At 40.7% G+C, this 20,848-nt stretch overlaps 1 protein-coding gene across 9 annotated transcripts in view; it reads left to right on the forward strand.

The window, feature by feature from the left end:
- Nucleotides 1-20,563, forward strand: part of NUBPL (nucleotide binding protein like) — a 132,110-nt gene extending 111,547 nt beyond the window's left edge. For 8 of the 9 annotated variants that reach the window (XM_029598909.1, XM_029598912.1, XM_029598910.1 and 5 more), the window contains 3 exons: nucleotides 6,006-6,126; nucleotides 11,877-11,959; nucleotides 20,277-20,563. In XM_029598909.1, the coding sequence (XP_029454769.1) occupies nucleotides 6,006-6,126; nucleotides 11,877-11,959; nucleotides 20,277-20,339 (267 nt within the window). In that variant the 3' untranslated portion in view covers nucleotides 20,340-20,563. The remainder of the gene's footprint in view (nucleotides 1-6,005; nucleotides 6,127-11,876; nucleotides 11,960-20,276) is intronic. The other variant, XM_029598913.1, reaches the window with a different exon arrangement.
- The last annotated feature ends 285 nt before the right edge of the window (nucleotides 20,564-20,848 follow it).

Here is a 20,848-nt window from a genome sequence, read left to right on the forward strand (position 1 = left end):
GAGAGCTTGTATGTGTGTCTGCAGAAAATGTGAGCTTGTCTGTGTGTGGGGGGGGGGGAGAGCATATGAGAGTGAGAGCTTAAGTGTGTGAGGGAGTCTGTGAGAGAAAGCATGTGTGTGTGGAAGGGAAGAAGACAGTAGTAGAAGAAAGACACTGAAAAGGAATTAGGAAATGAGCTACAAGGGGAAAAAATAGGAAAAAGAGACCAGGACCAACTGATTAGAAAAATACAAAGATCAGACAAAGGTAAAAAAAATAATTATTTTGAGATGTTAGATATGCCATCTTTGGGAATGTGCATTTCTTATATTTTTGTATTTTGCTCTTTCTTCAGTATTCCACTGTTCAGAGACTTTAGTTTCTCAGGCTTTCTATTTTGGTTTTATCTGCATGTTTCTGTTTCTAATTTGTGGTCTCTTATTTCTACATTAGGTAAAGATCGGTCTCTGTTTTGCCTGTGTGTGTGACTGAAATGCAATATTTCTGCTAGTGTGTAGTTTCTCAGTAGTAGTCCAGCTTGTTCTGTTATTCCAGTAGGTGATGTATTAATGTTCTAGGACCTGGTGTAGTATTTGCATTGCTGCTTTTTCATAAGGTTGCTGTTTGAATCCTGAGAGTCAGTGCTGTGACTGTATGGCAAGGTTCTAGATGCCTCTTTCTTTGCAAGAGTTTGTGTTACTTCACAAAATAGCAGTGGAGGGATATTTTTTGCTGAGGTGACACCAGAATTTGAAACTTTTTTCATATTAGTTGTAATGTGAATTGCCCTAGCTCTGCGCTGCACCTGTTCTGATGATTGATTATATGTTGTATTTATGAAAATTTCTGGTTTTCTGCAAAGATGGTTCATGAAAGAATACATTTATTTTTGTTTTATTACATGATTGGATCTGATTGTTTTCTGTACTTGTGCATTTATAAACTGCAATAAATATAAAATAAATTCTGATTAATAGGGAATTTTTAATGTTGGTAAGTGCTTGAAATAATTGAGGTAAAATGTTTTAAAGTTTCACATATGATGCATAATGGCTGTTGCAAATTACTTAGAAAGCCATTCTAGGGTGTAGTATATGGCATTATTTATCAATAAGAAAACAGCTAGTAGGTCTCAGACCTGCATGCCTACAGCCCACCCATGTTAACCTTGTGCCCACCCAAAAAATCAATTCTGGCTACACCAGTGTTATCCACTATGATGCCTAGATCTCTTTCCTGGGTGGTAACACCTAAGATAGAACTTAATGTTGTATAACTATAACAAGTGTTATTTTTCCCTATATGCATCACTTTGCACTTGTCCACATTAAATTTCATCTGCCATTTGGAAGCCCAATCTTCCAGTCTCGCAAAATCCTCCTGCAATTCATCACAAGCCACTTGAGATTTAACTACTCTGCATAACTTTGTGTCATCCGCAAATTGTATCACCTTTCTCGTCTTACCCCTTTCCAGATCAATTATAAATATATTAAACAACACCATTCCAAGTACAGATCACTGAGGCACTCCCCTGTTTACCTTTTTCCACTGTGAAAACTAACCATTTAATCCTGCTCTCTGTTTCCTGTCTTTTAATCAGCTTGCAATCCACAAGATGATTTTGCTTGATACATCTACCTCACCCACTTCACACAACATAGTAGTATCTCAGTTGTAACTTCTACCTGTAGCATGCTGAGGTAACACATTAAATACATTTACAGTTGACAAGTGAGAGATCCAGGATGGTGGTCAACAGAAGTGTTCATCTGTGTAAATCTGCAGTTCAGCTGAGAATGTGTCTAATATACTGTAACTCTTACAGTCATGGATTTAAAGCAACCCTACTACAAACCTTGAGCCTTAACAAAAAAGGTATAACCCGCAAAATTGGTTTGAACTGTGCCTCAGGATGTGCTGTACTGCTTGGCCTGCACAATGTATCTCACCAGTTTGTGCGAGAGGCCGAGGTTCTCAGGAGGAGGTGGGGTGTCTCCAGGAATTCCACAATGTCGTTGAAGGTGCTCTGAACTCAGTTTTACTAGTATGTTGTATCCTTTTTAACAAATGAATGTGACTCCCTGGAATACTGATTACTGTGATCTCTGCCCAGCCCTAAAAAGTTGCCATCATATCACCCTTGTATTCTATCAGTAGCAGACAGTAGTGTTACAACAGGTCATGTAATGACTGGAGGTGTCTTGCATGCAACTAAAATCGTATGTAACAAGAACAAGATTGGGACCCTTTGGTATTGCTCAGTGTATATTTTATGGGTAAGCTATTCCATTGTGCTTTCATTTTGTGACAGCATGAAAACTGCATATAGAAACAGGTTAGCAATATTATAGTGCAGTAAACCTTTGGAGTACTTGCACAATTCTGTTTAAGAACAATCTTCCTAATCCATGTTTTCCTATTAATATGTAATTGGCAAGGTCAATATCATTCATCCTTCTGTTTCTATTAATTATGAGCTAACTTCTTTGGGGCTCATCAACAAACTTTTTTTTGTGTGCTTGTAACCATATTTTTAAAGAATTTAGCGATCTTTAAAAAAAATAAAAAAAAAAATAGTACCATGGCCAATCTCAAAAACTAGCTCCAGAGAGCTCACAAGTTTCTAGAGGTGCTTTCTGGAGTATGTGATTGACACCGGGTCTTAGCCTTTATCTCATTAGGTACACAACTCTTATGTTACACGAGGGTTTCAAGGAGGGTTTCAGAATCCCATACAAGGGTCCTCTGAACCCTGCCCGACACACACATGCCCACTCCGCAACCAGGTTTGCTGATGTAGTGAGAGAGAAGCTGGTGGTGGAAATTAGTCTAGGCAGGGTAGCAGGTCCCCCCCCCCCCCCCCCTGTCCTTCAACAAGATGGTTTTATCACCTTTAGCGGTGCTGCCTAAGAGCAGAGTAAATTCAGGCTGATACACAATCTTTCCTACCCAGCAGGTCAGGCTGTGAATGGCTTCATCCCACAGGAGGCATGTATGGTCCAAAAAGCTTCCTTCGACAGTGTGCTTGACCTCCTCAGGGACTGTGGGGAAGGGGCTCTCATGGAGAAGGTCAACAAAGAATCCGCATTCCGGCTGTTGCCGGTGCATCCAGACAACTTCCCGCTACTAGGATTCTACTTTGAGGGCGCTTTATTACTTTGATAAATGCGTGCCCATGGGGTGCTTGGTTTTGTGTGCGCACTTTGAGACATTCAGCAGCTTCCTACATTTGGAGTTGTCCCGGCACATGGGATGGACGACTTTCTGTTCATGGGACCTCATGGCTCAGATGCATGCCACGATCTATGCTTTCAAAGCATGACCAAAGATTTTGGCATTCTGCTAGCAGCAGACAAGTTGGAATCTCCATCCGAGGTGCTTATGCTCTTCGGCATTGAGCTAGACACCATTGAAATGATGTCCAGGCTCCCAGTTAACAAAACACAAAAGCAGTTCGAATTGATCCGAGACGCTCATCTGGTCCCCAAGGTGACCTTGGCCACTGTGCAATCTAATAGGGAGCCTCACTTTCCGCCTGCAGGATCATCCCGATGGGGCAGCATTCCTACGCCGATTCATTAATGCTTCCTTGACATTAACGAAGAATTGCCATCACTTGCAAGTTTACCCGCACCTTACGTGAGGATCTCGCAGTATGGGAGAAATTCCTGGTCGAATTCGATGGCTCAGTTATGTGGCTGCCCCCACCTGTATCCAGCTTTGACTTGCAGTTGTTCTCAGACGCCTTGGGAGGCATTGGCTTCAGCCTTTACTTTCAAGGGAGCTCTGGTGCACTGAGTCATGGCCTACCAGTTGGATGGACTCAGGGATCATGGCTAATATCACCTTCCTGGAACTCTTCCTGATAGTGGTAGCACTGCACCTTTGATAAGAGTGGCTAGTGAACAGAAAGGTGATATTTTGGTCTGACAACCACGCGGTCGTACATGTAATCAGTCGGCAGTCCGCTAGGTGTAGCCCCGTTGCAGAACTCCTTAGGTTTATGGTTTTGAGGTGCTTGCAGTTAAACATGTTGGCCCGGCCTTCGCAACAAGATTGCTGACTGTCTTTCTCATTCTAAATGGGAAGATGTTCGGAGGCTTGTCCGCACGCCGAGGAACAGGCGACACCAATTCCTGCACACCTTTGGAGCATTGGGACAGAGATGCATTCAATCTGCGTGTCAGTCGATCACACCATCTACTTGGTGAGCATAGCTGAGGGGATACAACCACATTGTGGAATTCCTGGAGACACCCCACCCCTTCCTGAGAACCTCTGCCTCTCGCACAAACTGGTGAGATACATTGTGCAGGCCAAGCAGTACAGCACGTCCAGGCTTCTCCTGCTGCACAGCACGACGTGGTAATCGGCATTCAGCGTTGGCGCGAGCCGATGACATGGCTAGCGCTCTAAGGTTGCTTCCCCCCCATCAATGCGAGCATGGCAGGTCCCTAGCCGCGGGACCTGCGGGTTATAGGCAGGGAGGGAGAGAGGAGGTCCCGTTATGGGGCACAGTTGAAGGGGGCATGGACCACTTCGAACTGGTCTTGTGGACAGCTCATTGGGCAATTCTGAGCCCTGCCCGTTCCAAGGGGCGGGAGAAAGCACCTAGCCAGAGTGCAGTGCTCTGGTCCCTTTTGCTGCCCGTCCTCCGCATGGCTGCCTTGCTAGGGAAAACCCACCCAACCCAATAGTCAAATTTATGTTAGCATTAGATTTCTATATATTTGTCGCAGCTGGGGCGGGTGTACCTGAGCCCCAGGAAAGGGGGGTTTCCAGCTAGAGACAGTGCACAGCATGTGCTAAACAACATTGATGTGAGGGGGGGCTCTCTATCACCAGTGCGATGGCAGACTAGATGCCTACACCCTTCGATGGGGCAGTCACCTTGCTTGGACACAGTAGGTGACTGGAACGCCCTTTGATTACCTCCCAGGTGATAAAGGGGCCTTGCTTGGTTGTGGTGGGCCCGGGCCAGAGGTGACGTGCTGCCTGCACAGTGGTGGACGCTCAGCCTACCTATGTTATGGCTCGGGTACGAAGTTTGTTAATACTGTTTATTGTAATAAAGCTGCGGCCAATTTCAGAGTATTTTGTGTACGTGAGTGTGTATTACTGATTTCCACCCTTTTTTTTTCCCCCGGCAACAGACAGTCGCGGGTGCCCAGGTTATTATATATATTTTTAAACAGGGCAATAATTTCTTATACTAACCAGGAAATGACCCAAGTGTATAAGTTGAAGACAAACTGGGAATAAGTGTGCAAAGTCAAGCAACAGCCAAAGCTAGGGGAATGTTAGCAGAAAGGAATGAGTGTGGCCTCTTACCACTGTGTAATCACATTTAGAATATGGGTTTCAATTTTGGGCACCTGATCTCAAAAAAGATATCCAATTGTTGAAAAATATACGAAGAAAGGCCTCTAAGCTAATAAAAGGGCCACAGAGTTCGTGTATGCTGAAAGATTGTCCAAATGGGGGATATTTGCATAAAAAAAAAAATTTGAGGCTTTAATTATATCATATAAATGTATCAAAGAACTGAACAAAGATCTTTTACTAAAGCAATTACAGACAAAACAAGGGAGCATCTTCTAAAATTAAGGAGTATTAGATTTCACCATATTCAAAAAGGGTTTTTTTTACTCAGTGGTTAAACATATGGGGAACGTTTTTCTGGCAAAATTAGTTATGGTTATAATACAAAATCAAAACATAAATTGGACACGGTTTTTAAAGGGAAAAGAAATTGCTGGATGTGATATTGCTACCTACTAGAGGAAAGTGCTAATTAGTGATTCTGAGCCAACTGCCAAATTTGGGGTTGAGAAGGAATTTTTTTTATTGCTGCAGACTTTGACTACGGATACAGATTTATTTATTTATTTATTTTAGTCTTCCCTTAGATTACCATATTGAAAGAGATCTTTAAGATAATCAGAAGGTTGGACTGAAACCTCTCATCTTCTTTCAGCATAACCAAAGATGTCATTACGTAACATTCTCTTTAACTTACCAGGTTCTAGGACTTGTCCAAAACATGAGTGTTTTCCAGTGTCCGAACTGTAAACATGAGACTCACATCTTTGGAGCAGAGGGTGCAAGATACCTGGCAGAGAGCCTTGGGTTGGACATCCTAGGTATGAAGAGGCACTGATTTATAAGTGGTATTTTCTACATGTCCTTTTTCTTAGCACTGAATTCTGCTTAACCATTTCACTGCAGTAACAGAATACTTGTTTGTTTTGTCACTTGAACAGAAAGCTTGGGCTTGTAACCAAGTGTGCACTACATATGTCCATTCTTCACCTCATGAAATGTTTCCATGAATAAATTTGGCCTGTTCACTTGGGATCTCTCTGCTTTGAACAGGAATGTGCATATGAGAGTATACATGACAGCTATTATCTGTAATATAGGTTTTATTCCGTGCTCAAACTACCTAGAGTAGCAATCAATCAAGCATAACTTTTACTGATCAGGGAAACGGCTCTTAATTGAATAAAAGAGCATCCAGACTACTTTTAACCCTGATTGCAGATCCTCTGGGTTTATCTGCTTTGTACATGCATGCACTATTGCTGAACCCATAATTGATTTTACACTGCTTCCACATTTCAACAAGCAGAAGCAGTACTTTGGTGGCTAGGTATAGGGGCACAACCCTCAGTGCACTGCTTAAGGGGCTAAGGGTTTGAACAATAATACCAGATCTAAAAAATAAATTATCTTCTTTGTAAAACACAGGATTGCTCAATCTAAACTAGGTTGCTTTGATTTCCATATTTTTAAAGAAAATAAGACTACTTTTGTGAAAAAAGACACATTTTAATATTCAATATAAATAAGAAAGCTGTTTCATTTGGATCAAGAGTTTGATCCTGATTTTTTAAATTTTACTTGTCATACAAATGAAATCCCCATGGGCAGCTCAGAGGGCCCATTTGTTCATGAATATCTACCATGTTTGGGGTTTTGGGTTTTTTTTTTTTAAGCTGTAAAGGAGATTTTCTTCAAACTCGATATGGTGGTAGATAGGTACATCTCATAATCTGTAAAATGAGTGCTTTGATTCCTGCCTGAGAGCATTGTTCATGCTTGAAGTTGCTTTTGATGTATGCAGAGTGCATCTGATTTTTTTTTTTAATTCTTTATTTATTCAAATTTTTCATTATATAATAGAAATAAATCCAATCCATAACATAGTCTGTTATACATATCATTCCAACAAAATAAAGAAAAGAAATTTTACTTCCTATATCCATACAAATTATACTAGGATTGATTTTTTATATAATTCTCAATAAGTCCATTAAAGAAGAACTTGTAGGTAAGGCAAGTGTAAACTATGGAGAGAACTTAAGAAAAACCTTATTATTAATATTAAACAGGGCAATTACATAGCATTATTTCTCCAGGTACTATATTTAGTTAACCCTTATACCTTGGTCGGAATTGGGGAAGAAGTAGTTGGGACCCTATCTTCTACAAATTTTTTAACTGATCAAACTGAAAGAAAACATAGACTTCGTTAGCTTTTCTTAAAATACATTTACATGGATATCATAATGTATAGGAAAACCCCAAATCAATAACTTTTTGTCTCAAAGAGAGAAATTGCCTTCTCCTTATTTGAGTGGCCTGAGCTACATCTGGAAATAATTTTACTGGCTGACTATAGAAGTTAACAGGGAATTTCCTAAAATAGGATTTCATGACTAAGTTAACATCCTGCTTATAGATGAAGGATACTAAAAGAGTACCCCTCTCTATAATATCCAAACTTGAGCTCTCTAGAAAACTAGTCAAGTTAGCGGGAATATTAAGCTGATTAATTTCTACAGCAGAGGTTCTCTTATTAATGAAGTAACATGAATTTACAGACGGTAATTGATCAAGTGAAAAAGAGAGAACCTCGTTTAGAAACTTTTTCAAAGTAGTGAATGAAATTTCTCCCGCTATCTTGGGAAAATTTAAAATCCTGATATTTAAGTGTTTGGCATTATTTTCAATTGCTTCCAGTCTCCTAGTACATGATATTTGTTCTCTTATTATAGTCCCATTTAATTCTTGCATGGTTTTAATCTTTTCTTCAGTCACACCAATTCTAGTAGACATCTGTGTAATCTGTTCTTTAACTTCTTGTGCTTTCTCTTGGGTGTTCTGAGCAACGGAGTCCATTTTTTTTCTCAAGCCTGTCCATAGAAGTTCCAAGTCCCACCATGACCTCCCAAAGACTTTCCAAGGTAATAGTTTGCGGCCGTAAAAAGCTGACCGCCGACTCACCTCCAGAGGCTGTTGTAGTCTGGGCTCGATCCTCCGGAGACTGCCTCTCTTTCTCCAGCCCTCCGGCCATCTGGCACCCAGACTTTCCCTCTCTCACGCCGAACTCCACTTCTTCCACGGCGTTTTGGGAGGTTTCCGCGGGTTCTTCGGCCGGAGCTTCTCCCCCCTCCTGCCGTGACGCTTCTCCCGCGTCATCAGCCAGCACCGGGGTTGATTCAGCTTCGGCATCGCGCTGCGCTGGAGGTTGACGCTGTTCGGGGCTCAAGGACACCTCCTCCAGGGGAGCCCCGTGTTCTCCCTCGCACGGACTCTCAGCGGCTTCCTCGGTTCCTTGCACTGAAGCGGACAGGAAGCGGTCTATCTCCAGCTGGGTCATGGGTGGTAAGGATTCAACCGGGTAAATCCTCACCTTACCCTTACGCTTGGCAGGCATGTTAATTTTAGGAAGAAAAAAAAATTTCCAGCTAGGAGCACCAAGCGTTCCTGCCTCCTGCTATGCCGCCATCTTGCCTCCTTCCTTGCGTGCATCTGATTTTTAATCTGTCCAGAGTTCTAGTTGTCATAAAAGTTGTGTTAACTTCCATTGGACCAGCATACAAAGATGCTGTAGTACATGAGTGTTCGAGATTCTGCTGTGGCTCATCTGAAGAAGACAATAATGTGATCTCAAAAGTTCAAGTACTACAGCATCGTTATATGTTGGTCCAATAAATGTATCACAACCATATTCAGATGTCTTGTCTGGCTAAATTTAGGAATTAGCCAGAGAAACTGAGTTTAAAATTTCCAGCAATGTACACTGTCCCTTGCTTATTGGGATATAAACTTAGCTGGTTAAGTCGGGGGCGATGAATGCTGCAGGGCTGATTTAGCCAGTTATCCAGATAATGGTGAACATCTGTGTTAAGTCTGTTCATGCAGCAGAGCATTTGCAAAGGCATCCAGATAACTTCGATTTATGTGAGTATATTTAGCTGTGCAGGCATGCCGCTGAATATCCAAATAAGTTTATCCAGATAACTTACCCAGTCTGCCTGTGCCGAATGACTCTAGTCAGATCATATAGGCAGGTTAGAATGTAGTAACATCAGACTGAGAAGCATTGATTTTGTTAAAAAAAAAAAAAAAAAATTTGATTTTGTTTTCAGTATTTGAAGATAACATTGAGCATTTATTGCTAGCGCTGTTGTGTGGAATTTATTTGATGTTACAGCCCATAGTTCTGCAGAATTTGTCCATATAACTTACTTAGCCATGTGTACAATCAAAGTAAAATGAATTGGGTAGTTATAGAAGTAAACAAACATTTTATTTTTATGCATTAATCAAAATTGTGCAAGAACTGCACAAATAGAGAACACTGTTTGCCTGGGTCATAAACTGTTCCTCCTTTTTTTCTTTAAGAAAAGATGCTCAGTTTTAGGATTCAGTGCTCTGAAGCCCTTTTATACCATTGCCACACCTGTTGATTTGAATTTTCAGCTGAGACCGCTACTTCATGTGTTAATATTTACAGCTATATAATGGTAGATGAAGTAGCAAAACCATCTTTGATTTGGATTGGAATATGTTAGAAGTGTTTACACTAAATATATCCATCCTTACCGTAGCGTCTATATATAGCTTGATAAATTGTGGGATATAATTGCTATGGAGGAGTTGACTAGTCTTCAGTGTAACACATTCAGCAGATACTATAACATTTGGAGTCTAATTGATTGCTTTCAAAGAGCATTATGCTGGGACAACTAAGCTGTAGTCAATGTCATCCTTTCATTCTGTATAAAGAGTGCTTATCCTAAGTAATCATATCTCTTTTCCTGCCTTTACACTTTCGTCCTTTTCTTTCCCTTTGTTCTTATTGCTCTCTCTTTCAGACTGGTTTCAGACATCTATTGACAGGCTACTCAATAAGCTGAATGCTAGACTTTAAGAACCCTTCCTGCAGCTCTGCAGACTTATTGTTTTAATTTTTTTTCTTTAGAAATACGCAGCTCGGTTACAGGTTGAATGCATTCTTTGGTGCTGTAATACTTGTGCAATGGTATACGTACCTGTATTGGAATTGTGGTTTACGTATCTTGTTTTTTCCTGCTTTATATTGCAATAAAAAAAGTTCAAAGAACTTCAGGCTGCAGGTTCCATTTCTCTTTCTTTAAACTTTTGACTAATAAGTTTATATCAGTTTACACAACTCCTTTCATCTAGATAGAATCTCAGTACTTTTTGCAACTTCACCCTTAAACATGCACAACCACCTCTGAAATGGCCTGCCAACATATTTTGGGAGCCTGAGTTGGATGATAGCTTCTGAAGTGAACAAAGAATGATATTATATTACCGACTTAAGGCTGGATTTTAAAAGGCCGGCACGCGCAAAAATCGTGCTTTATGCGCACCGTGCACATTTTCCAAAGGGCCTGGCCATGTGCGTAAGTCCCGATATGTGCACAAGTGCCAGGCCCTGAAAAAGGGGCAGGCCGGGGGGCGATGTCAGGGTGGGGTGGGACAGAGGCCGGCCGCGACACCGGCCATTAGCTGCTGTCCAGGGGTAGTGCATTCCAGAGGAGCAGTAAGTAATAAAACAAAAAAAAATGTAAGTTGATAGGAAGGGTTTAGGGGGTGGGGAAGAGGGAGGGAGTTTAGGTAGGGGGATAGGGAACTGGGAAAGGCTTGATTGCGTCAACACGCGTAGTTAGCAAAAATTCGCACCCCCCCTCCCCCCCGTGCACGCCGCCTGCACATAAACGCGGCCATCCGCTTTTATAACGTGCGCGCTGGCATGCGCATGTTATAAAATTGGTGCGTCCATGTGCGCACGCTCCTTTTAAAATCTACCCATTAGGGAATAGCCACTGCTTACTACAGACATTAGTAGCATGGGATTTATTTACTATTTTGGGATTTGCCAGGTATTTGTACCCTGGATTGGCCACTCTTGGAAACAAGATGCTAGGCTTGATGGACCCTTTGTCTAAGTATGGCAACTTCTTATGTACTTATGCCCATTACAGTTTGATAAACTGAGACTCAGAGAGCTAAAATGACATTCAGTGGAAGAGGAAACTTGAACTTGCCTTCTAGGGCTTCATCTTGCATTATAGTGCTCTAATCACTAAAGATTGCATTCTCCCTTAGGTTTTTCTGCTCTGTTTGACAAAGGCTTTTTAAGTTTGGTACACCTGCTGGGAAGTTTGGTGTATTAAAAATATGATCACTTCTTTCCAAAGGCAGGGCCTGGATCTTCTGCTGGTGACTTACTGAATGCAATGGGCACTTCATATACTGTGACAGATTTAGTTCCCTCTATCAGAATTGTATCTCCTACATTAATATAAAATATGGGAACAAATAAAAATAATAGAAAATCCATGCTAACCACTTTCTCATTTAGCATAACAAGATTTAAACATTTTTGTGCCTTAAAGATCTTTTGATTGGTTTTTTTTTTTTTTTGGTTACTTTTGAATATCAAGGATTTGAAAGGACACCCTGTCTTGAAATGCAGGGTGCTTTAAATAGCTTCAGATTGCTGTGATATAATGAATACATGTAATACATGTTTAAGAAGAGACATCTGAATACTCTAATGTTCTCCCCTCAGGAGACATTCCACTGCATGTTAATATAAGAGAGGCGTCGGACAAAGGACAACCTGTTGTCATTTCACAGCCCCAGAGTAATGAGGTAAGCAAAGTGCTATACTGAGGGGATCCATGTACTGAGCATTTTTCCCATAAAAACAAAATGGGAACAAATCTTTTAAGTGACTTTTTTGTGTTTTTTGGATGGTTTAGCAGATTGGCACAGAGATAGGAAAGCAGTACTGGATGACAAATAGATACAGAGCCTTTCACTTCTTGACCTGTATGACTCGTGGTTCAGGGAGGTGTTGGTACAAGGATACAAAGCCTTTCACCTCTGGATAAATCAGGGGATTAGCATGAGGATTACAGAACCTTTTACCTGTAGTTTGTGAGTTTAAATCCAACTCAGATCAGTATTGAAAAAGATATAGGCAAAATTAGTTAATGGTCTTATTTCCCTTCTCGGTGTCCACATTACTACAAAAAAAAAATCTAATCAGAATTGATGCTCCTTGACAGCCACAGCAGTGAAATTGTGACAGAAACTGATAACCTTAGAATCTTGCAGATGGTGTATGGAAAACAGTACATTTTACAGACAGCACTTCTATAGTGTCATGCCGACTCACCCCCAATGCCATCAGACCACACACACACAGCAGGAATGCTGTCCCTCTTCTCCCAGGTTATACCACATTGCTCGCATGCTGACGCAGCACCAGGGCCCCATCACTGTCCTGCTCTGCTGGCTCCCTCTAGGTGCGCATACCAGTATTTGAAGAGGCCATGGCAGGAATCCTGAGGCGGGTACCTATTGATGACATCAGAACCTGTTGGTATTTAAGGCTGCCACAGAAGCTCCTCAGATACCTCAGTAATTGGTCTCCTACTCTAGAGTAGTGTGTGTTGCTCCTACATGTGGTTCCTGCTTCTTGCCTACGTTCCTGGTCTTATCCAGTCTTGTCTTCGTCATCCAGCTGTTCCTCGTCCCGCGTCTTCCGTGTGTCACTGTTGACCCTTGGCCTGATGCTCCAGATCTTGCTTTGACCTGACCGTTGTTGCTTGTCGCCTGGCCCTGACCTCTTGCTTGGACCCGACCATGACTGCCTGTTTGCCTGGATCTGACCACTCCTGCTAGCTGCCTGCCCCGATCTTGGCCTGTTCCTGACTTTGGTCGTCTGTTGGGTGCCTTGACCTCGGTGTGCCTTAGGACTCCGGTTACCGTCATCACTCTAGGGACCCGCCTAACTCCTTCCTGCTGGCTGCCAGAACTGGAGGGCTCAACCTGTGGGGGAGGCAGCTGGTAAAGCTGAAACTCCAGACTGACCCATTACAGGGCGTGTCCGCCAGCTACCGGCATAGAACTTGTGAATTCGCCCTCAAGGCTACATCAACTACACTGCAGCACAAAGGGCCCACTCACCGCCGCCCTTCACATACAAAGCACTAAATTAACTTGAATGTATCTTCAAAGTAATAACTAAAACACAGATTAAAGCATTTGGGAATGCTTTGGTGCTAAAGTCTAAATTTATTTATGAACATTTGATATTCTACCTTTACCCAAAGTTTGGTCTCAAGGCAGATTACAATAAATTTTAAATGAACAGAGGCTTTAGAACAGTTTACAGTTGAATCAGAATTTGCAATTAATGAAGCATTGGGATGAGGGATCCAGCATAGCATGTACGACACCCCTCAGGGCATGCAACACCTTCTGTTAATACTGTAATCACTGGTGTGTATTCCTGTCTTCATGCAATGTATTCATACAAGATAAGGGACATGAGCACTTCCCTCATCTATACCTGCTTATATCATGCATGTGGGCTCAAACATCACAGTAAGTAAACTGTTCTAAACATCTTGTGGTTTAGAACTGTAAGCAAAGATTTGTGATTGGAATGCAGTGATGTAACAGGCCATTTTTGGTTAAGCAGATGTAATTGAGATCACACGGAGGCCAATTATACTAAGGGCATGTTTAAAATTAACGTGTTATATACAAAGTCCCCAACTAGCCAAAGAAATGTCTCTCTCATATGTAGGGACCTTTGCTTTCAGTTTTTATTTTTCCTGGAAATTTCAGTGTTATACAAGAAATCAATGGAACAATGACTCTTTGTTATAGCACACAGGAGAAGAATCTGTGGAAAAGTAATGTTTCCACTTTTTTTTTTTTTTTTTTTTTTAATAACATCGAAATTCCTCAAAAAATAAAATAAAAACTGAGAACGAAGGTCCCTAGTTATGTTAACATACTGGCATATGCAAAACAAATACCCAGTAAGCTAATGACCTTATTGGTCATTTGCATACTATGTCCAGAATGGGCCAGAGCTCTTTCAGTACTTAAAATTTATCTTGTATGTGAGACTAGAACTTCTAGTGCACCAGTCCAAGATGCTACCAGTTTACTCCCGAGGGAGGCCACTTTTAGAAAGCAAGTTAAGACTTGGCCCTTCTTTCAAGCTTTTTCTTAAAGGGTTTGGAAAGTTGTCAATTAAATCTTGTATGATGACAAATTTCTTCTATTTATGGTTGGCTCCTCCAGCCATGAATGTTCCTGTTACTTGTCATTGCTTGTATAAACTAAGCTTCTTTTATGATGAACAATGTTATCTTTTGTTTGTGTTTGTTTTTTTATTATGGTGTTACATTTTTCTGTGAACCTGTTTAGTAGTTTTATGGAATTTGCTTTGTGCTTACTAGATGGAAATAGAAAATTAAGTATAATAAATAAATAGATCACCATTGGTGTGAGAGGGGAGTATAGGGAGGGGCTGATTTTGCTTTGAGTTGGTGGGCAATAGCATATGAGCACTATACTTTGTGTGTTGAATATGGAGGCATAGAACACACTTGAGGCAGCTTTCATGGCAGGCAGGAAGAGAGAAGAAGGGGTGAGCCCTCACGAGGCTCTTCCTTTTATTGTACATTCATACAAAGGCAGATGATGTGTCATTACATGATTGGCTACTTTCCCATAGCAACAGACGAGTCCCTACACTATTGGCTTTGGCTCAGGGGGTGTGCACGGATCATCTCATTGGCTGCTGAAATCTATACCTCCTGACTTTGTCCTGCCTCTGACTAGGGAAAACCCAGCCCTTCTTTCAGGCTAACAGGATTAATTATAAGCCAGAGAAATACATGAAGTCAGGTATCCTTTCCTAGGCAGAGACTTAAGCACAAGTGATGCTTTTATTCAGGCAAGGCCAGGGAGAAGGGAAGATAGTGTTTAAACCCTGATGAAATGGCTTGCTGGCAAGCGCATATTTCCCACACCTGTGCACCTTTTATAGCGCTCATGCAGTATGCATATCATTTATTTTATTACATAGGTAATTAAAGAAATGATTCCTATATATGCCGAGTGTACTAATTTTTAGCTCACAGTTTTGGTGTGATTTTTAATAAGTTGGCCTCAGTGTTTGTTGCTTCTTCTACAGTTGATATCAGAGAAACTCAGATATTTGGAATCCAGTCGAAACATATTAGAACTACTACATTCAGACTGAATTTTACACCTATTGAAACAAAATATCATTGGTATGTAGTGTAAATGCAACACTTACAAAGGCATATCTGTGGATAAAGCAGTATTTTATCCACAGAAATAGCCTTTTTTTGACAAAATTACCTGCCCAATACCCAGATAAACTTACATATATTTGCCTTTTCATCTTAACTTTTCTTGAGCTAAGTGGAGGCTTTGGACTTTTATGTGCATGCTTTTGGATTTTCAAAAGTACATGTGTAAGTTTTCCCAGAAATTACGCACATAATAGCAGGTTGTACATAGGCAAGTTTTAGTGGGATAATTTTCAAAGCATGTAAATTAGCTTTGAAAATGGGTGTAACTTGCATGAGCATTTGCTGCAGAATTTAGGTGGGCTGCTACAAAATTACCCCTTAATGTTTTTATTTCATGAAATGATATCTTGTGAAGAGAGCTTTTATTAAAGTATGGCTTTATCACTCCTGATTCATGAGAAAGTAAACCATTAACTAGTAGGCTAAAGCTTTGTATTTTAAAGCAAACAAATGGTGTGTCTGTATTGTTATAGATAATAAAAGAGAGACAGAGAGATGGCTAGAGACATCTCCAAATAGATTATAATGGAGAAAATTCAAATTTATTGTTGGATTCTGCTTTTTACCAGTAAATGAGGTTGAAATGTATAGCCACATATTGCTGTAAAAGTTTTAAAAGGCCCAGTACAATTTATGAAACCTTAATTATGTAGCCCATTAACTGATTACATGTAGAATTCCCGCAGGGTGTCTTCATTCCTGTGTTATTGTACTAGGCAGTAATCTAATGTAAAATGACCCTACAGTGCCAAGGGACTTACTGAGTCTCAGACAGGTAAGTATAGGTTGGCTGTAAACGAATGCACATTGCAGTTGCTGGTAGCAATATGGCAAATTTAACAGGGAAAAAAAATATATTTTTTTTTTGTCAATTTGCATTATTCGGAGTACCCCCTCTTCTTTTAAAGGCAAAAGATATACATTGAAGAAAGAGAAATATTTTGAAAGAATAAATCTGAGATTCTTATTATTTTAGTTGTCATTGTTTCATTTTTGAATTTTTATGAATGTTTTTACTGTAACCCGCTTTGAAGAAACGAGATAAAAAAATAGTTTTAAATAAAATCTGTTCCATGTTAAAAGACCATAATTGCCATGTGTCTGATTAGATTGTTGAGCTTCATCATGTCCACTTATGTATGCTTTACTAGTAGAAATACAAGTGCAACTCATTTAGGATTTGTAATTTTCTTGGCTAGGTGTTGCAAGATATTGTGGGGGAAATTTTCATACGGACTTCTGTGAATAAACAGTTATTTACCCCATATAAAAAATTCTTTAAAAATTGCCCTCCCCTTTTTGCCAGGAAAGGGGATGGAGCCGAGACTGGGTTATGCCGGCTGAGATAAGTGCCAGGATTTTGAAATTATAGCATGTTCTTTACCCTGCATACTTTGCACCTGCAGGGTAATGGAGGACCCTGATAGCACCAACTGGCCAATGGATTTGTTAAAGGGGTATCCCTTGCAGTAAAAAATTGGCTTGCAGGCCCACGAATGCAAAGTATCCGTGGACCTGCAACCTCTTTGCACTAAAATTGCAATTAAAAACCATTTAATTGGTAGAGGAATTTAAAACTATATACTGTTCAGTAGTAGGACTTATTCTAACATGACTTTGAATGCTAATGGATGAAATCTGCCAAGCGATTTGACTGGCAAATCTTTTGTATGCCATCCCTTACCAAGTAAAAATGCCATGGGAAATCTAAAATACATCAAACCATATCCCAAAAATATTTAAGCAATTTGCTGTTACCACCCTCCCTGAAATTAAATTGACATTAAAGTCTCACAACTTGTTTATAGTTTCCCTGGGTTAGTGCTTTAGTCATTGGGTTCCACCACTAGACCCCAGCAGCGTACCATATAAAAGAATTTTACAATGGCATCCTTTTGTTTCTACTTTCATATTTCTGAATATACCAAGGGAGAAATACATGCTAAAAGTAACCAGGCCAACCCAGTGTCTCAGTTGGGAAGTACTGTGCACCACCTTTGAAGGTCCCTGGTTTGGTCCCTGAGTCGGGTCTTCTGCTCTCTGGGTTGGCTGAGGATGCTGCAGAGGCAGCATTCACAGCCCCCAGAGGGGGAGGGGAGTCATGTTCATTGCTTAAGGGCGACATCTAGTGGCTGGATTCAGAGCCTACGATTGCAAGATTCTGGAAGGAGCCCTAATGCATGGCTCGTGGCCCAGGACCATCCCTGCAATGACGAGACTTTAAGTATGTTGGGGATGGGGAGGATTATAAAAAATAGAAACAGTTCCCCAGGTTGTTGTGAATGAAGACTCCTGGTGCCAGATCCCAGTCTTGGTTCCACTTGAGCTGGAAGTCCAAAGGAAGTACAACGGCTGTTTTATGATGTGTGGTGGTTGTTAGTATTACATGGAGTAATACTTGGTCTTTATTTAAAAAAAAAAAAAAAAAAAGTTTGAGGTTTTTAATTGTACACCATTTTGATTTTATGGAAAATAAAAAATATTTTACCTTTTACCTTACGTAGCAGGAGGAAACTGGTGGGTCAAAAAAACCCCAAACATACCACGTGATACAGAAGAAATGTATGCATATTACAATTAGAGCAGAGCTTTCCAAACTGTGTCGTGGCTCGTTAGTGTGTCGCCAAGCCCAGTCCACATAGCTGCTCCCTTCCAGCATCACGCGCATGCGACGGAACGTGATGCCGCGCTGTCAACTCCGACGCAAGTTTGGGCTTTTTTTTCTAGCGATTCATTCTATTTTTTTTTTTTTTTTTTTTTTTCAGTTCGTGGGTTGCTTATTATTGGGCGACTTTTGCTGTCAGTCGTGCTTTTTTTGGGCTTGGTGGGTGGGACTTGAGCCCAGCTGTCCCTGTCATTGGCTACTGCTGCCGCCAATGGAAGGTGTTATGCACCACAGCAGGCTTGAACCCTGAAGGGAGTGAAGCACTTAACTGGCAATAATCAAAAAGAAGAGGTACATGAGTGTGGCGGCCAGACATTTGCTGGGGGGGAGAAAGATGAGTGTGTGGGGGACAGACATGTGCTTGGGTTTTTTTTTTGTTTTGTTTTTTTTTTTAAATAGTGCTTGTTTTTTCTTGAAACACTGGCAACAGTCAAAAAGAAGAGGTACACGAGTGTGGGGGCCAGACATGTGCTTGGGGGGAGAGAGATGAGTGTGTGGGGGCCAGACATGTGCTTTGGGGGGGGGGGGAGATGAGTGTGTGGGGGTCAGACAATTTGTTTCATTGTTACTCATAAATTATAACAATAACATTAATCTTGGAATATTACCGGTATATATTTTTAATATAAATGAAAGGTTTTCATGAGAGAGGTTGTGTCGTAAAACATTTTATTTATGTATATATTTAAGGAAACAGTTTTCGAAATACATTTCGTTCATTTAACCTTTAACCTCTGGTTTGCTAGTAGACTGAATTACTGTGTCGTGAAATTGTCTAAAAAGTGTGTCACCAACATGAAAAGTTTGGAAAGCTCTGAACTAGAGGATGCAGATATTTGTTCGTTTTAAGTTGGGAAGGGAATTTCTCCTCTCTGGTTTTCCTTTCATAGATACATTATACTTTGAGCCAAATATGCTACACGGTCCAACAGGCATAAAATGGAAGAAATACATCTGGTACTAAGCGTTTTAATTTCTTCTCTGATTACAGTCATTTAGGCCCGTTGACAAGGTTGCGATAGTAAATTGCCTGTTGCAAATTGGATTTGGACAAAACAATTGCAGGAGCATTTGTCAACTATTATGTGCCCATTTTGCTTATACCTGTCCAGTGGATAAATAGAAAATTATCAATCCCAGTGAAGTCAATCTTCTTCTATTTTAAAAGAGAGAAAATAAATTGGGGAAAAATGAGTTACTTATCTGATACATACATGTAGAAATTAGAGATGTGAATCGGAACCGGAATCGATTCCGGTTCCGATTCACATTGTTCTTTTTTTTTTGTGCGGCCCGATCGCGGTTTTGTTTATCAGCTGTGCCCAAGCCGATAAACAAAAAAAACCCACCCGACCCTTTAAAACTGTTCCCTTAGCTTTCTCCACCCTCCTGAACCCCCCAAAAACATTTTACAAGTACCTGGTGGTCCAGTGGAAGTCCCGAGAGCGGGAGATGGCTCCCAGGACCCCCACTAGACCACCAGGTACTTATAAAAAGTTTTGGGGGGGTTCGGGAGGGTAGGGGAAGCTAAAGGAACAGTTTTAAAAGGTCTGGGTGGGTTTAGGGATTGTTTTGGTGTGCCGTTTTTCCCGCCCTCCCCCAAAACGATAAGAGAACCCCAGGAACAAAATCATGGGGTTCTCTTATCGGGAGCCCCCGATTTCTGACTATTTTGAAAATATCGTCCGATATTTTCAATTGTCCGAAGCCCGATTCACATCGCTAGTAAAAATCACCTTTCAGTGGAAGTGGAAGTGGTGGAGATAGACATCCGAATACAAGACAGCATGGAACAAGCACAGGGTATCTCTGAGGGATTATAGAGTTGAGCAGTTGGTGTGGATGGGCAGACTAGGTAGGCCATATGGTCTTCTGCTGTCATATTCCTATGTTTCTAAGTGTTGTGATAATATTGTTCACAGGAATAGACTGGATTTTAAGTTTTCAGACACTTAAAATTTGCACTGCCTTTACCATTGGTTAGGTCAAATTGATCTAACATATATTATCTTTATTTACAAAGTAGACATATGATCTCTGACTTCAAATGAAAAATATTTTTTTAGCCCGATATATTATTCATTATATATATTTTTCATTTTGTTAAAAAAGTAATATAATGCATATGTTTGTGCGTGTTTGTTTTGTTTTTTAGGCAAAAGCGTATCTGCAAATTGCAACAGAAGTCGCTAGAAGATTACTCATATCTTCCGTGTAATGCTTTGGAGAGAAGGGGTTATTTTTCTTTTAGAAGAGAGAGCGCTTCCGCTCAGAATGCTTCAGTGGAGAAAGGATGGGTTCCCAGTTCTGGCCATAATAAAAGGAACGCTGTAAAAGAGCAGTTTTAGACTGGCAATTTTCCTTAGAGTTTGGGAGCGGCAAAGGAAGAGTAACTGAAAATGTATTTGACCTTTGAGAAGGACATTAAACATTTTTTTTTTATTGGTGTGTAATGTAGAATTCACTGGATCTTAGTCTCTAGTCCTAATTTTATATGCAATGATTACCTGTTTATGCAACCAAAACCATCCCATAATTTTCTCTGTCAACAATCAGGATGATCAGACACACATGGGCGTGACGACATCCATTGGTGCTGAAAATTAAAAGCTTCTCGTTAAACTTAGAAAAACCTAGAAAGCTGCCCCACACATGCAGAAGTATTCTACACAGCCACCATGTGGGCCTACTCAGTCTGTGTTTGTCCACTTGATGATCAGATGTGTT

This window comes from Rhinatrema bivittatum, chromosome 4 (genome assembly GCF_901001135.1).
Source record: "Rhinatrema bivittatum chromosome 4, aRhiBiv1.1, whole genome shotgun sequence".
Classification (NCBI taxonomy): Eukaryota; Metazoa; Chordata; class Amphibia; order Gymnophiona; family Rhinatrematidae; genus Rhinatrema; species Rhinatrema bivittatum.